Source organism: Phalacrocorax aristotelis, chromosome 3, assembly GCF_949628215.1.
Source record: "Phalacrocorax aristotelis chromosome 3, bGulAri2.1, whole genome shotgun sequence".
NCBI lineage: Eukaryota > Metazoa > Chordata > Aves > Suliformes > Phalacrocoracidae > Phalacrocorax > Phalacrocorax aristotelis.
The window spans coordinates 56,860,101-56,872,185 of NC_134278.1; the positions used below are offsets into that span (position 1 = coordinate 56,860,101).

The 12,085-nt window shown below is 35.3% G+C and overlaps 1 protein-coding gene across 6 annotated transcripts in view; it reads right to left on the reverse strand.

Annotated features, from left to right (window-relative positions):
* The window catches only part of TBC1D32 (TBC1 domain family member 32), a 93,274-nt gene that overhangs the window by 33,493 nt on the left and 47,696 nt on the right, over positions 1-12,085 (reverse strand). For 3 of the 6 annotated variants that reach the window (XM_075087532.1, XM_075087531.1, XM_075087536.1), the window contains exons 24-26: positions 11,840-11,962; positions 10,501-10,609; positions 9,595-9,688 (exon numbers count right to left, since the gene is read on the reverse strand). In XM_075087532.1, coding sequence (XP_074943633.1) covers positions 9,595-9,688; positions 10,501-10,609; positions 11,840-11,962 — 326 coding nt within the window. Of the gene's footprint in view, positions 1-9,570; positions 9,689-10,500; positions 10,610-11,839; positions 11,963-12,085 lie in introns of all 6 variants that reach the window. The other 3 variants (XM_075087534.1, XM_075087530.1, XM_075087535.1) reach the window with 1 other exon arrangement.

Genomic DNA, 12,085 nt, shown 5'->3' on the forward strand with positions numbered 1-12,085 from the left:
AAACTTACTGCGTAAGTAATAAGAAACTATTAGCTACAGACTACCACAGAGACAAGTAGATGCATTCAGAACTAGAAACCATTTCAACAAAGAACAGGAAAGTCAGACCCAGCCGAGAGCTCATTGCCGGGTATTTTTGGCAGACATCATACCTTAGGAAGAAAAGACTAAATAAATATCCCTTATCGTATGACAATTAAACTGGAAAAGCGGTCCTAAAGCTGATGACATTCTGATTTATGCAGAACAGAAATATTCAATCTACTTATTGCTGGGTTTTGAACATTTAAGACATTACTGTAGCACATTTTATAACTCCCCTAAAGTTATTACTCCCCTGTCCTGAAATTATAAGAATTGGAAAGACATTTTAAAGAAAGTAGTTTGGCATTTCCATGTAATTTCACCACTCGGAGAATCTACAATAGAAAAGATAGGCAAAAATCCTCCACCAAATATCACTGGTTTAATAATAAAACCATAAGGTGGCAGCACTATTTTTTTAAAGCATAAAATAAAGGATGGTAAGACAGCACTGTAACATTGTTCCATAGAAAATTTCTCCTTCTTTCTGTAAGCAGGTTTCCTTCAGATGCTTCTACTATGGACAGATATTACGGTACATATGTGTATGCCTTCCGGTTGCTAGGTATCAAGTAAATTTTGTGAAAATACATTGGGATGCCCATGCTCTGAGGATTCTTATAATAGTTTTGCTGATGATCTCCAGCATTTCCCAACTTTAGCCCAAGGACTTACAATTGGGACAAAAGGTTACACTAAAAGTATACTTTTGCTGTCACTGAAATGTCACCTTCTAAGTTTTGCATTAATATTTAGAGAAACTTAGAGTTCTAAATTGAGTTTTCTGAAGAATCTAGGTGCGTCCAACATGCTTCAGCCCAGGGCCACAGGCTCTTTGTTGGTGCTGTCAGAGGCTGCAACAATATAATTCTGGCATTTACTAACTTCTGAATACTTGACTTTTTACCCAAGCACTATTAAAACATAGTCTTTTGGTACAATTATTATACATGAAGCACAAATGTATCAGATAACATTTTTTATTATATGTTCAGCTTGCTTATAAAACAAATTTGCAGAACAGTTTACAAAAAGATCTTTATGAAAGATTCCATTTAAATGCAAAGAAAGAATTTCAAAGATTGCTCCTTATTGTTACTTTTACCTTGTTATTAAACACGCATTCTCTCTTTACAATAGGGAGACATGCCTTCAAAATTAAAATTGCCATTCATGCAGTGACAGAAGGACAGTAAGTATGTTCTCTTCTTGGCTGAAGTGGTTGTTTTTTCCTCTGTTTTCTACTAAGTTAGAGGAAATTACACATACTTTACCAACTTTCTAGAGTAAAATATCACAGGCTGAGGCAGTAAATAACACAATTAGCTGAGTCTCACAGAGGTTTGAAGACAGAACCACCATAGCGACAAATGTAGAACCATACATGAAAATATTAAGCTGCTTTCAACAATATAATGTCTGTACTTAAAGCCTTAAGAATTTTTTTCTTTAAATCAAACATCTTCTGCAATCAAAATGTCTATTTTGGAATTCACACTGAATAATGAATATTAGCAAGCTACCATGACACATGATGACACAGCACATGGAATAATATATGCAAGGTAGCAATTAAAAGAATGTGTACATATGCTTTGGCAAACCAAAAAGGAAATAATTTCTTCCCATATGCAAGTTAGTTAAAAAGTGCTAACATATTGAGAAGGGCTGACTGTTCAAATTCTATTTTTCTGAAGGCAGAACAAGCTTCAAGTTCAAATGCCAAGACACTTTATAAAGTAATGTTATGTAAGATGAAACTGATCAAACTCAGTTTTCTAACAGAAAATGGACCCTACAAAGTGGAAACAATCAGTTAGACTGCCTCTTCTCAGGCAACTTGGTTCCCAGAGTACTTGATGCTGCTATGAAATATTTTCTAGTCAACTTCAGGGGAAAAATAGTGGTGGTATCTGTGATAAGGTAAAGGCACGTGCCCTCACTACAGCTGTGTGCAATCTTTTGCGATGGGACTATGCAGTTCCTATCATTAGGAACGGATCGTAGCCTATACTAGTACCACTAACTATTCACTAAGGTGATGGAGGTTCTTCATACCTTGCAAACTCTCCTTTGTTGTTTTTCTACATTTTGTGAAAAAAAAAAAAAACAAAACACAAAAAAACCCCAATATTGAAATGAATTATCTCATGAAATGAGACTTCTGATTACAGATTCAGCCAGTCTACAGCTATTTAGAATAACTGCTGTCACTTTTACTTCTTTAGAGTATTTCAGCATTCCATTTTCCAATAAAACTTAATTGTTTCCACAAACAAAATACTATTTTCAAATTACCTTATTATTTTAAGATGATTAGAATATTTTCAAGACAATTACGATATTGCATATAATTTATTTTAAGCTGGTCTAAAGACCTTAATGATTTATAATCAGTAAATTGTATCCCCGTCACTGGAATTTAATACATGATACATAGTATTTAAAAAAAAAAAAAGAGCTGATTATAGTAACTTAATCATTATAATTAATAATTATTCCAAATTAATTAGCATGAAATTCCTTTGTCATCCTCAAATAACTAAATCCTCAGTTAGAATCTTTCCAAATAACATGCACTGATGCTTAGAACAGCTTACGTGAGTATGAAAATTTAATGTGAAGAAGGATTTACTCTTAGTAAATACTGATAGTATTATCAGCAGGATTTCTAGTTCTTTCTCTGCCCTTTTCTGCTATTTCTGTAACAGGTGAAGGTTGAAGAAAATCTTAGAATTGCAAAGCAACTCTCCTATACAAGTTAAATAGTTGTATTACTTTCCTAAAGGATCGTAGTATTTCAGTTTGGCAGATAAGGATCAGAGACTACAAGCTGAGATTTAATCAGTCAATTTACCAAACAGAGACCAGGGTGAAATTTTGATTCCTCTGAAGGAAATAAAACTACTAAAAAATATCCCCCAATAATTTCAAGAAAGTAGGACTTCAGGGTGATGGCCCATCCATCTCTGCTGCCTCCTCCTGGCTTCTTGATTTCACCTCTATTTTTCTTTGCAGTTTGTCTCTCTAATATTCTCCCTCTCCTGCAGGCTTTACAAAACTAAATTTTTATTCTGTGATTGCTGAAATGTGCACGTTAGTATCAAGCAGCATCAATACATCCAAACTTGTACTGATTAAACATGTAATCTTTTACAATGTTAATTTATGCTCCAATAATAGGACAAGGAAATAAAGATTATGGTACCACATTCTTTTCTGAAATTTTGCTGAAGACCATGGACCATTGTATTTGCCGTAAGTTTCCTCTGGGAAGGTAGTCTTTAACAAAAAAAGGAACCTAAGCAGCTTCAAAAATGTACCAAGTATAACAAATGCAGATATGTGTATGCAACTCTGCAAAAAGTCTAGAGAGAGACAAAATCCAAGAATAAATATTCTCAGTAAAATATGAACTACCTACTTATCACAACTGGCAAGTAAACACTTAATTTCCATTTCTGTCATCAGACTAGAGACAGACAAGAAACCTACTGAAAACAAGAAGTCGTTTTTATATAACCAGTGGATTATTTTTTTTTCCCCAGTCAAGGAGGATACAAGACTTAGGATCCTCAGAGAGTTCACAGGAATGTTCAAACTCAAATGACAGAGAAACAAGCTTAAGATTCTTGCAACCAAGATACTATAGCATAATCAAGTACTTAATATATCCCTTACATAATGTAACTGGTATCATATTGTGGCAACTCACAGTTTCTTAGTCCATATTTAATGACAAGCTGTTCAGAGAAGTAAATGGTTTAGCTGGAAGAAACTATCAGTTTCTCCAGCAGGTCATCACAGTACAAAAAAAAAAGAGAACTTGGGGCGGGGTTTGAATCAAAATATCTTCCAAAAATCTCATGATACCAAATAAATGGCAGCTTACTTTCACCAGTTAGTAGGCAACTACAACTTGCCCAACAGTATTACCATGTAGCTGGAACTCCAGCTACCACACAGTCCTGGGCTATGCATATTGCTTGTTTCTGAGGGTGGGCTTTCACACTACCACTAGAGGTGTTCTAAGCACACCCCAATGCCAAAAGAGAAAAGTCCTGCTCTTCTTTCTTCTCTTTTCTGGTATGTTACTAAATGGGTTCACTAGTTATCCTAGATTAATGACCTGAATTGGTTTTTTTTCTGGAATAATCTTTTTTTTTTCCTTTCAGAAGGGAAGACGACCTTTTCTGCTGAAGAAGGTGAAGGATGGAAGGTGAGGGAACAGAGGAAGAAAAAAAAAAAGTCTGCTGCAGTCCTGTCTTCCTCCTTATATGTGGTTATATTTTGCCAGCCCATCCCTTCCTTTGTGCTAGCACTGGTTGCTTTTTATAGCCTTGCCAAAAAAAACCCAACAACCAACCAAACAAAAAAACCCAAACACACTTACTAGCTTATGAAGCTATGGAACTGCACTATAAATAACTTACAGCTACCTGCATGTATAAAATCTGAACCACCACACCATAACTTTCTGCAAGTTTAAACTGGTCTGATTCCCCAAAAGATGCTGCTTTATAATTCTTCAAAGAATTCTTCAGCTAGCTTTTGTGTCTAAAGTGAGTAAGCTTGAAAAATTTATAAATATTTTAGAAAATGTCAGAAATGCCACATGCCCTTTCTCATCTGATGTGTTTTGTGATAAAAGTGTTTTTCTGTGACTAAGAAACTAAGATCTGTAAATCCATGTGTATCTTATTCAAAATCTAAATTTAGAGATAATGAATAACCTGACTACATTGTATTCGACTACTGCATGAAAACAAATCCATATAAGGTTATGTATTTTAGGAAAGCCCAGGTACATTTCTGATAGACCTGTACACTTATTTCTCTTTCATATTTCATTAATTGAGTGAACTTCTTAAAGAATGGAAGACAACAGGCTCATACATGAATACTGAGCTACAAATGAAAAGGAGGACAAGTCAAAGAAGTGCAGGTGATGAAGACATTTACTTGAAATTGTAAGGGATAACAGGAAAGCTAATACCGTCAGTTCTTTGACAGAGAAAGTTTAAAAAAATTAAAAAGAGAAACTGCTAGTTTTAGGCAGATATAAAAAATACATAGCTGAAAAGAAATCTGATAAAAACAAAACAAACCACTCTACAAAACAGAAAAATGACAGCATGTCTCCAGTCAAGTTAAGAGTATAAAGTAAAGAACTCAGAGAACAGTGGCTGAGATAAAACAACATAAAACTTTAAGAACATTATCACAGAGGATTTTGGTAGCAATTCTGGACTGTAGAAGTCAGGAAGAGAGTAAGATTAATGAGTGATGGGGTGCTTATGTATATGGAAATGCTAAGCAGTGAATGCGTCGTTGCAGGACAATTACGGATACTACTCTTCAGTAACGCTCATCACCAACTGTCACAACTGCAGAGCTAGGAGATGAAAAGGCAAATATTCTGTGCAAACAGACAAGTGAATATTACAGTTTAATACAGTTCTAAAAAGTTTAACTTTTAATAACCTATAGTGTAGTTTAACATTACAAGTAAAAAAAAAATCATTATTTTTAATAGTTGTATACTGAATACAAAGTGCTATATCACTCTTAGAAAATCACTTATTAGTTCTTCCTCGAATTATCTTACTGAAATAATTGAATAATTAAGACAAAAGAAAAGCCACAGGGTATCTTGCTGCAGTGTAAACAGGTGGAAATGGCATAATTAAGTTACACATGTAAATAATGATCCGCCTAAATCATTTGAAGCTTTGCTATAAATTATCATTGACAGAAGTGAACCACTAATATACTGCTATCTGATAGTTTTCCAAGTCTAAATACTGGCTGAAATAATTAATGCACATTAATACACAACCCAGCAAGTTTTTCTTCTGTATATCCTTTCCACACAGGCAAATGCCTTATATCTGCAAAACCAGGGCTGATAAAGAGTGATGCACTACAGATTTTCCTCAAATACAAATATACTTTTTTGGGTGAATCCACCCATTCAAAGTGTCATCATGAAATGGAGGAATTACTCCACTACTCCAATTTAGTTACTAATTTTACCAGCATAAATTATGATAGCTTCGTTTTCAACCCAGTGATGCAAAATATGCAGTTGCCAGTGTTTGTGAGCGCTACATTAGCACAGAATAACAGCAAGAGTGTTAAAAAAGTTCTCTAAGATGCAGCCTTCAGGCCTTGGTGCTGGGAAACACATGTTCCAGACACTCTGCAGAGTTAGCACTGCTCTGCTTTTTCTTACAGCTAATTAGTCCTCTCCCCTTTCCCCGCCAAACCGAACAACCAAAAAGATACCAGTGCTGCATGTTTACCATTGTCCTTCAGAAAAATTGAGAGAAGGAAGGAAAAAAAACCCCGAAACTATTTCTTGGGTTATCTTAATAGAAAACTTAGTGTGAATAAGTCCTTTTCAGTGACCACCCCTCATATTGTATCATATAAAATACCATATTTTATCTAAGGTTTCCACTACACTAGATACATTCATAGGCTCACAGGTCTAGGGCTGTGGGAACAAAGCTTCCTGTTCCCTGACCTCAGTAGTACATATACTTTTCGGTGAAAAACAGCCACACTAGTTCCAAAACATTCAGTCTGTGATTTCAGCTTGCACTCAGAAAGGCAACTTCTATTAGCTGAGAGACACCCCTGGGAGACAAAGGTTCTGTTATTGCATCTGTCCTTCAACTCCATGTAAAGGGGTGGGGTCAGAAGGAAAAAACATGTTCAGAGACAGCAATGTCATATCTGAGTGTACATCTGTAATGCCTCCCCTGTCTTCCCCCAGCCATCTCCAGTATCCGTTCTATAGATATATTTAAAACAACAACAACCAAAAAATCAACTCAGGCTTTGTTTTTACAGCTGACATCACAATTACATGACAGGGACAGAACCAATTTTCAAAGGAGAAAGAAAAAGTAAGTTCCTCTTCAGGTGTCCAGGAAGACAGAAGAGAGGAGGTAAATAAGAGGCCAGGACAGACAGAATAAAACCTACAGTTACAGCCTTTTCAGCCAAAGAAACTATACATTCTTTAACAGGGCTAAGAATTTCGTAGTCTTAATTCACTCTTGCCACTCAGAAGTCTGTGTGAACCTTGTCCATCTCCTTGCACTGAAGCAAAATTAAAATTTAACAAGTCTAAACTGTTTTTAAAACCTCTGAGCAAGTTGCATAAGTAACACATGACATGAATTCTGAATATTCACAACACCAGAGAAGATGTTCTTAAAATCTCCCATGATGTTTGGAACCATCCTTCCATCTCCAAAAACCCTCCCTCTCCAACGCCAAAGCTGGTATTTTACATTAAACTATTCTCTGACTTCTCCCCCAAACCCTCTAAACTGCAAGCTCCAAGACAACAAAGTCAACAAGACAACAAAGTCAACAAGACAACAAAGTCAACAACCACCCCACCCTGCCACCACAAACATTCCCACCCCATATGAATAAAACACAGCCACACCACTAAGATCTAGCCAAACTAAAAATATTCCCCCCCATCTTCCAGATGTATCCGACTAGATTTTTTATTTTTTACTTAATTTGTAAAAAGATCTTTGTTGCCAAGTAAGCCAACTGTTCCTTCTTCTGCACAGGGACATAGAAATGATCAAGCTGCCCTCCTTATAACTGCTTTTAGCATACTAAAATACTTGCATGACCTCTGTCTTTTCAGCATCAGCCAGTTCCAATTATTTCAGTCTGTACTCACGTATCACATTGCAAAGTCACGATCTATAGCTGTGCTCTAGAATCTCTCAAATATATCTATTTTCCTTAGACTGCAGTGACAGTGCCAGAGGTACTCCGCCCAAGGACTTGCCACCTTCAAGTGAAAAAGATCATCTTTTGTCTTGTATAAATGTAACTTGTAGATCTTTTTCATAATCATACTTCTAACCTCCTTTGTGAAGAGCATTCCTATCACTGCCATACCGTGCTACTGACGAATACGGTTCAGATACTCCCCATCTTCTACTTATGTTCTTGGTTTATTTTTTCCAAGCACTGGGAACAGTAATTTGTGAATTTCATTCTTTCATTTTTTGACCTATTTACTCTGATACTTTCTTTCAAAATGACTTACACATCCTGCAAGCTTCAGTCTGGCAAATCAGATATTCACAGCTTGGTGGAAGAATCTTTTTTTGTTTGTTTGTTTTAATTAGAAGCGAAGTTGAACACTTTCAATGTTTTGTTTTCCCCTTTTTTCAATCAGCAAACAAAATATTTTGTTTGGCAATGAAACTAAACATTCTGTTTATTTTTCAGTTATATAGTCTTTTATTTCAGTTACCTCTAATGTCAAAAATGCCATTTCAAATAAAAATATTCCAATACTTCATCAAACATGCCTGCAAATCTTCATTTCAGCACATATTAATTTCAGCAAATTTACTGCTAGTCAAAAAGTTTTACCCTAGCTTTCCTAGCTGGTTGTCATCCACAAAAGTGACAACTACAATCTCCATTCCATTATCACACTTGTTAATGATGAGCGGCAGAACTGCTCTGAAAAAGAGAACCGAGAGGTTCTGTGGGATACAATAACACATGCTTTTCTGTCCAAGAGCAATACCACCAGCCTCCTTGAAGACATATATAAAGCTACTGGGCACCCACTTTACGGTGCTTTGATTGTAGTCTTAGGAAAATTTCCTTGGGAAGCCTGGAACAGTATTGCCAAAGTTTAGAGAAAACTCCTTTTATAACGACACGGCCTTTCTTCTTGTCAGAAGGGAATCACTTTTTTTTTTTCAGGTTTTTCTAGGTACTTATAAACAGACTATTTTGTATTCTACAGTTAATGTAGAATTTCTATCACTTTTGAAAATCTGTATCTGTTAAGGAAAGTCACAAATAATTTCTAATAAGTACCTCTCAAGGATACAGTAAACATGAACAAATACAAAGAATTATTTATTTACTATATACCATTCATCAGTTCCTTTTGCACTGTCTATGCAAATTAAAACCTTAAAATGGTTTATCTGTATGAATTAAACTGCTTTGCCTAGACAATTCTTCAAAGGATTCTTCAGTCTGCCCACATTCCAAATTGATGTTCAGTGTGGAAACCAACTATCCTAAACGCTGTCTATTTCACACACCACCAAGCTTTGTAAACACAGGGATCTGAATCACGGAAGTAGTGTACAAAAAACATGTAGCTTAACCATACTGTCTTGCTTCAGTTACTAGAGGGATGCTATAAATACATCTCGAGTCACCCACCTGAGACAAGCCAAAAGGTTAATCTTCGGGTATGCATAGGAATTAGATTACTAAACAGAGCTTTGCAGATTGACAGTTGCACAAAGCCAGACAAGCAAAACCAAATGAACTTATTTACCTACAAATGCAGCCAACAATAAAACCTCATAAATTACTTATGAGATTATAATCTGGAGGATGGGGGGTGGAGGGTGGGCAGGAAGGAAAAAATATTTTAAAAATCAACAGAAATGCCTGTTTGACACCTACTCTGTTTGCATGCTTTGTATGTACCTTGTCTGAATTCAGCTTTCCTAGGAATTTCTGCAATATAGCACTTCGGCAAAGGTAACGATGAAAACATTGGCCAAGGATACGGATCACTGCCCTAGGAACAGGACCAGAAATAAATTCATTCAGGAGAATTAATAGCATCTGCTCGATTAACACACAGGTAAAGTTAGCAGAATTATTGCCTATGCACCAAAATTACGCTTAATAATACAATTTGCTATGACATACTCTGTAACTTTAAAAAGGAAGTTAAAATATTTGAGCCAGAACTTTTTCCAGTATATACCACTAACAGTTTTGATTTTACAGTTCTTTTTTTAACCAAAAAGGAAAGTGCAGTTTTTATAGAAAGAAAAAGCAAAAACAAAAAAAACACAAAACTGTGTTTCCCGTTTTCTACATTGATCTAGCTGTCTTTGCTGTGCTGACAGCCAGTGAGAAGCAGAACATTTAAAGGAGCTGCTTAACAAACACTGTATGGTTAGAACATCAATGAAAGCTCCAGCTATTAGACACTGCAGATGAAAACCCAAGCATGGAAAAAATATCAAATAAAAGGAAGATATAACAAATGGTAAGCTAATAAAGAAAACACAGAAATATACAAGTGAAAAATATACAGATTGTATTCACCGTTATAGTAGGAAACGTAACATTAAAATGGAGCAATATAAACATTTCAGCTGAATGTGACATATCCAAGGCACATGCCAATCCCCAGATACCGGGGACAATGTATTTTTCCAATGTATCATTTCTTAAAATTTTTTGCCCTTTTATTGCTAAAGGTGGAATGATATTTCTTAATATTAAATAATTTTTTACATGCTGAATTAGCAAGAAAAATGTTCAATTAATGAAGGCAGGAGTTATGGAAAGAGAAACTGTTAAGTGTTAGATTCTAACCTTATCTAGTACTCTCAAAGGCAAAATCCTTTCCTGTGGTCCTCCAATCAGGTTTATCCTTACAAGAACATGGTTTCTCTCCACTGATAGACCATCAATTATAAAATCTCTGGGAAAAAAAACCCAAAACAAACAAACAACAAAAAAAATCCAAAAATCAGAACCGCTTTGATTTACCGACTGTTTAATTCAGAAAACTTTAATGAGCAAGGATACATTGAGAGACATACTGGAATTAAAACAACCAGGAGAACACATAGGCACAAAGAAATAAACAGAAACATGAAGTATTTTAAGATGTCTGCAAGCATTATCCTAACTTCATACTTCCTTACCTACTGCTGATTGAAAACATCTGAGCAATTACTGGACACAAAAGAGTAGAAAACTTTGCAAGGTTTGTTATGCCCATATGCTCAGTAATTAGGGCAGAGACAGTTAATGGACCATCAAAATTTGCTCCTTATTTGGCCTACCAGCAAATTTCTGCTGTCATAAATCAGCAGAGCGATCCGTAACTTAACACACAGCCAACTTGCTGTCTGAAGGTACAAAATTTTTTAAAAGGAATAAAAATCAGTTTCTATACACCAAGTATCTTACAACTTTTTCCTTAGTAAAGGAATAGCAGGTCTCATCCTCAAATTGTATAAAACAATCATCTATATCTGCTGAGACTTCACCTCTGTACTGGTCCCATATAATAAACAGTAAGATGAAAGGTCTCAAAATTCAGCATGCTGGTAGAAAGGACAAAATGTCTGTGACTAATTGACTGTCCACTCTGTCCCCAAAAATACACTTCTCCTTTTGAAAGAATGCATTGTGCAATTTTATTTAGAAGTCATAATGGAAAGTCACAGAAGTTGGAGAGTCAACTGAGTTATAAATACATTAAATAAAAACCCAAACCAAACCAAAATCCAGAGTACTGATTATGCCTTTAATTATAAATGTTAAAACTACAACCTACTTTTATATTACATACATAACATCAAAGAATAATATAAAATAAAAATTAAAAGGCATAGTTTCATCCACAAATTTTGCACTCTATTTTTAAAGAAATAACTTGATCTTAACACAAATAAAAATGAGAAAAATATTTGCTTTATTATTTCTTACACTCCTGAGGTGGACATGGGAGAATGAACAAGACTGTTGTATCTTTTCGTAACTTAAGATTGATGAAAAACCCGCACGTAAGTAAACTTCTGCACATTAGAAGCCAACTTGAGTGAGAGCATTTGTATATTTAAAGCCATTAAGGTATTCATGCATTTGTTCTCAGCAGAAAAGTTTGATAGTTAAAATGATATTTACATCAGGCACTTCTTACCCTGGTCCTTCTAGAGTTTCCGTGACATTTTCCCCCTGTGCAGTTAGTAAAACTTGTGACACCTTATACTGAGTCTCCAAGAGTAAAAGGGTATTCAGCTCACAGCATAGCACATTTAACAACCTGCAGAAGGACACATTGAAATGATAGCACATCGGTCAGGAACGCAGTAGTGCAGAGTAAGATAAAGGTGAATACGTTTATGAGATCACAAATGGAATTAAAAAAAAAAACAAAACCAAACCT